This window comes from Ixodes scapularis, unplaced genomic scaffold, assembly GCF_016920785.2.
Source record: "Ixodes scapularis isolate PalLabHiFi unplaced genomic scaffold, ASM1692078v2 PGA_scaffold8__174_contigs__length_109621045, whole genome shotgun sequence".
Taxonomy (NCBI): Eukaryota; Metazoa; Arthropoda; class Arachnida; order Ixodida; family Ixodidae; genus Ixodes; species Ixodes scapularis.
The window spans coordinates 26,561,879-26,567,325 of NW_024609883.1; the positions used below are offsets into that span (position 1 = coordinate 26,561,879).

The 5,447-nt window shown below is 45.7% G+C and overlaps 1 protein-coding gene across 1 annotated transcript; it reads right to left on the bottom strand.

The window, feature by feature from the left end:
- Positions 1 to 1,730: 1,730 nt before the first annotated feature.
- Positions 1,731 to 3,251, bottom strand: LOC8036166. The gene is made up of 2 exons (XM_029995045.2): positions 3,212 to 3,251; positions 1,731 to 2,419 (listed from the first exon to the last, which is right to left on the bottom strand). Exons 1-2 carry the CDS (start codon positions 3,246 to 3,248, stop codon positions 1,878 to 1,880), a joined length of 579 nt encoding a protein of 192 aa, XP_029850905.2. The 5' UTR covers positions 3,249 to 3,251; the 3' UTR covers positions 1,731 to 1,877.
- Positions 3,252 to 5,447: the final 2,196 nt, after the last annotated feature.

Here is a 5,447-nt window from a genome sequence, read left to right on the forward strand (position 1 = left end):
AGCACTGCGAAAACTTTCAACACTCGTATCCGCTCATGCTGAAATCGCAAAAATGACGAAAAATCTCACCAATCGCCGAAAGACCTGGAAGCAATTCCTCGCTCACAAAACATGTCCAAATATCCACACTGCACTACAAGTTTCATAAAAAAATATTCGCGTGCACATGGAAGTATGGAAGGACAGCGCCGTCGAGACCCCGATCAGCCACCGTTGCCGGCACTCAACTTGGAAACTGAAAACGCGAGACGAAACCGACGCCGCCAACCAACACAAACAAAGAGGACGGAGCATTCTGCTTACCTTCGAATCTGGGCGAAGTCTCCAAGGTTTTGCTTTGTCAACCAAGCTGACACGTCCTGGAGCTTCCATCTAGACACATGTGTTTGTTCTCGCACCGTGACCCCATCCATTGAATGCCGCCGACAGAACCAGGTAGAAACAGTAAACAGCGAACCCCGAATTGTTGGCCGCCGTTACTTTCGCCTTTACAGAGTCTCACGCAGGCAAACGGCGCGGCGCAGCGGCACCACCGGCACTCCTTCGCGCGCAACCGCTTCTTCGAAAAAAACAAAAAACAAAACAAAAACAAAAAAACGTTATGAAGAACTTTTTTTTCAGGCAAACGTTCATCGCCCGGTCGCCTTTCTGGTGCGCCAGGGGGCGACACTGTTTGAGCGAAAACAGTTCTTCACGAGGGAAAAGAGTTCTTGGGGCGGCGAACCGTTCAAGAATGGATTTTTTTTAGAGTGATAGACGTAGTCAACGCGGGTAACGGCTAGACAAGTGTCACTTCCGATCATGTAAACGATGTTATCGCGAGCAGTCTGAATTCTCGCATTATACCCCAACCACATGGCAAAATTAATGTAATGTTGATCGAATTAATATAGGGGGTCGACAAATCAGCTTTCTGCGCTCGTATAATCACTCAAGACCGCGAGCTGATTAAATCCCATATAAATTAATGAAAGTATATGAACTTTTCCGTGCGTAGATGCGTCTACGCATAACAAAGATCAACAAAAAAACGCTACAAATAAGCGCTTTTTTGTTGAAAGAGGCGTCTACGTGGCGTAACGCCAAAAGCACCTAGTCGGTGCACATTTCTTCCTAATTCGAAAGTGAACAGAATGGGAGCTTGAACAATCATCCAACGTGACAACTCTACCCCTTTGTACAACCTTGACCTTTCTGAAAGTCCGCGAGTTCTGTATAACCTTCCACGAAGAAGATTATACAAAACAGACATGGTTCAGATGCGCTGATGATCATCGGACATCGCTCAAGAACGGCCGACAGAAATTCACCTGATCAACAAAACCCGCGATAACTTTTGTTAATTTTCTATCTCCTCCGCGAGTTTCCTCACATAAAAAAAAAAAAAAACTGTTTTCGATATATTATGAATACAAAGAACGATACTTTCAGGAAATGCAGATAGTCTACTTGCGCTCCTTCCGATAAAATTGCGCGATATGAATATACGCGCTTCTTACTGAAAATGCTCCGCCACTATTAAGAACAAACCTCAGTTGTCATAAGGACCTTTGAACCCTCGTGATGTCTTGATCGTCGAATAGGCGTATCGGACTACAGTTTCCGAAGTAAGGCGGTGCAATGCGACGAAAAACACGAATACCGCTCTCCCCTCCGCGGAGGGGAGAGCGGAACATCAAGTTGAAGCAATCTGATCGCTGCCGCGTCACGTGATTCCAAGATGGCAGCGCCCATGCGGAGGAAGGTAAAAAGGTCTATAGATGTGTACTGCCTAAGAAGAAGCCAACTGAGGCTCCCTAGCCAAGCGACACGTAAAATATGTGCTGTATTTACCAGAATTTATTAACAACAACAACAAAAAGACGGAAGGCTGACACTCAAACGGCTGGTTCGGACAGAGCTTTCAGAACCCTTTCAAAAGGAGACCGCTTGCAGACAGCGTAAAGTGACTCGCACCCAAGCCCAGAGAGGCCACCCAACAGTCCCTTGAGCACGAATTTGGAGCCATCTTGAGCCCTGACAGCCCCACTCAACGACCTCAACATGGCCGCAACGGTAGGGTACCGCTGGACAGCGTCTTCGGTGATCTCACAGACTGCCCTGGTACGGCATTCTTCGGCATCGAGTCCGGTGGCTTTGAGCAGGTCTTCACCGATGGTCGGAGGTATGGCGGCCGCCAGGGTGTCGCCGAAAGCGCGGAAGCCGGTCTGTACCATGGCGCCCAGCGTGGGTACGAAAGTGAGGACGAACAGGAGGAGGTACACGAGGCCGAGGGTCAGGAGCACGGGCTTTAGGCTGCCAAAGAACACCGCCACCAGAGGACCGACGAGGGCCAGAGCCAGAGGGAGGATGGCCACCGGGAGGTTCCGAGCCACGGAGACCTCGCTGCTGGATTCTTCCGACAGGTTGAGGCTGTAAGCTGGAAAGTCGAAGATGACAGACGGCGTTAGACTGGTTCCAGGGGACAGGATGTTTCGTTGTTAACTGACACCGTTGAAAGCTAATAACATGAAATACACCTACGCAGACATAAGGAAAAGGAAGGTAGTCAAGTATGTAGAAAACACTTGAGAAACGATTTGCACTAAGCATGGGCGTCTACAACTTCTTTCAAAGTGGTTGAAAATTCCGGAGGGGGAGTATGTAATTTTTACTTTAGATGGGAGTAACTACAACTGACCACACGGACATTAAAATGTTTTAGTATTATCGGAGTCCTTTCGTCTTACTAGTCTGCTTTCACCTTCGGAAATTAGAGTAACGTCAGCCCGTCGAACTTAGGCGATGATGATTTTATGAACACTATGGCTTCAAACTTGCACCGTCCTCAGTAAAACGGCAATCACTACTTTAGGTGTTTTAGACTTCTACAAGTAGAAGGACAGGGCGACCATCGCGGTTCCCTAGGACGGCTGTTAGCAAGCACCATTTCCTCGCTCGCATTATAAGACAGACGTATCTTTCATAAAACGTTTATCTTCAGTCGCCTAAAAAAAACTGCAGCAAGTACTCTTTTCCTCTGTTTTTACGGTGGGAACCTAACCAGCATTCGTGAGAATTACACGTTTAATACGCCCAAATCTTGGAGCAAACGCAACTCTTGATGCACTTTAGAAGTGCGCCACTCAGATGGAAAGAACGAAATAAAACATCATGTTACCAGGTTCTAGATGCACTCGAGAATAAAAAAAAAAGAAAAATCGCAACTCACCTTGAGAATTTCCGGTAACCGACAGGAAGACAAGCATGGACACCGCAGCAACCTGCATATTCGACGATGGGCAAGGACGGCAACAGCGAAACGACCCGCTGATAATCCGACGATGATATGACGTCTCCTCACCAACGGCACCTCCTTATATAGCCCATACCGGGTCCTCGTCTCGCGCATAAAGCTGCATACCCGGATACAGCATTACCATTGTTCAGACTATGAACCGTAGGTCGGCAAACCTGATCAAGGTCACCCGATGCTTCCGGATTAGCCCGGTACATTTTCGGCCACGGTTCTGCCGTTTTGAGGTGCGTGACCTCGTATCTAGAGGTGAAAGCATGAGACAGTCGTGCTGACTCATTGTTTAACACCGCTGGGTGACCTCGACGTTGGATTCGCTGAAAGGGAGGGTTGGGGAAAGGGTCGACCTTATTTCAAAAGGGCATTGACACAATATTTGTATTGTTGTAATTTGAGGGAAAGGACAGTTGAAAAAATCTGACGAGGACACCTTTTTAACGGATCCCGTCATTTCTCCTAGCGGTGTGTATCCGCACGACCGATGCTTATCTCCGAAGAAAGCCGCGTTTCTTGTCAGAGGGAGGAACGTCCACGTGAATGAACTTGGAGGCGATTCAAAAAATCCGAGTGACCCCCTGCACGACATATTTCGTGTAGTTCAGTCGGATGGGCCTTTCGCCTCATAAACATGTTTGTGAATTTCAAAATTGAAAAAAGGGAAAAAAAAAACAAAAAAACACCGCTCAGCTTAATGCTGCTGACAGTAAACTTTCCCCAGAAGGGGTGATCGTACGAGATGCTAATTCTCCACGGTTCCCCGCGGGCTAATTAACGTAAATTCGTGACAGGCAACACGTGGCCTCAGAACCCGATGATTTTTAATCCTCCCTTTAGAGGAATACTCAATCCTGTTTCAAACTTCCGGCGGTTTGCAAAGTACAGTAAGCGCGATATTTTTTTTTTCCCTGATATACCAAGGAGTGTTGAGACGAATATGAAAAAAGACATAGCACCTTTTCCACGAGGGCGCAGCCATGTTCAATGTCGTCACTTCTGGTATCTGTTAAAACCGAATCCGGCCGATACGTCGAAAGCCCATTAATCGACGGACAACTCGAAGAAGGCCAAATCTCAGAACGAAGAAAAAGCTCACTGGCAATTATTCTTTTTGACCTACATAATTTCTTAGCGACATCATTTCTTCACGAATTTACAAAAAAAGGCTACACGGAGGGAGCAGTTTATGTTTGTAAATCGTCGCTCCTTTTCTAAATGTCGATAATCATTACTGCATTTGCAAGTCAGCGAATCGTGGTAAGGTTTCCTTCTAGGCTGAAATGCACATCGCTGCAACTTTGTTGTAGTTCTTTCGACGAATATTTTTGCAAACGGGCCGTTTCGACAAGCTTCCCGTCCAACGAATTCGCTTAGTGCGAATTTCCCACTTCGACGAATTGTCCATCTGTCAGTTATCCGTCGACGAATGGGCTTTCGACGAATTGTCCTAGACCTTGTTAAAACATCGTTTTGATCTCTCCACACCCCTGGAAGGCGTTCACAAAAAATGCGTGATTGTCAAATATTCTTGTTTTTCCTTATCTATATTTCCTCGCATATTCCAGGTTCAAATGTATTACTCTTTTTTGTCCCGAATTTCAAATGTGGAACCCACGTGATTGAGAACAAAAGGAAAGGAAAAATGTCTATACCCCTACAAATCCCGGAAAAAAGTTCACCCCCTTTTTTGTGGGTCAAGAGAAAGGCTCATCAGTCTTTCGGCAAACTCGGAGAAAAGCTCACTTCGAATTAAAAATATAATTTAAAGTGGTCGTTATCATTAAATAGCAGTAGTGCTACCAAGGTTTAAGCGCCTCTCACAAAGACGGTACTCCGTGCCAATGCAAGAAGGAAAAAAAAGCCACTGGTCGTTGTCGACGGTGTCACGCAGTCTACACACATCGCATCAGGTCGCGTTGCTGTAAGCAAAATAGAAAAAAAATAATGTTCTTAAAACAAAATCAGTTTTTCTTGTTTAAGTTTGATTTATTGTATTTAAGTCAGAATAATATCACTGTAGATAGAAAATATTGAGTCTTTCTTACTATATCATTTCTAAACACAGCAGGTTGTTTGATGAATTCCTCTGATCATTGAAAGCAATGCGGAAAAAGTATCTACTCTTGCAAGTTTAACATGTTTTTGTTCATGAAAG

Coding starts and splice junctions, on each gene's coding strand:
- LOC8036166 (XM_029995045.2), bottom strand. CDS start 3,248: ATGCTTGTCTTCCTGTCGGTTACCGGAAATTCTCAAG. Junction 2,420..3,211: donor GGTTACCGGAAATTCTCAAG/GTGAGTTGCGAT, acceptor TCGACTTTCCAG/CTTACAGCCTCAACCTGTCG.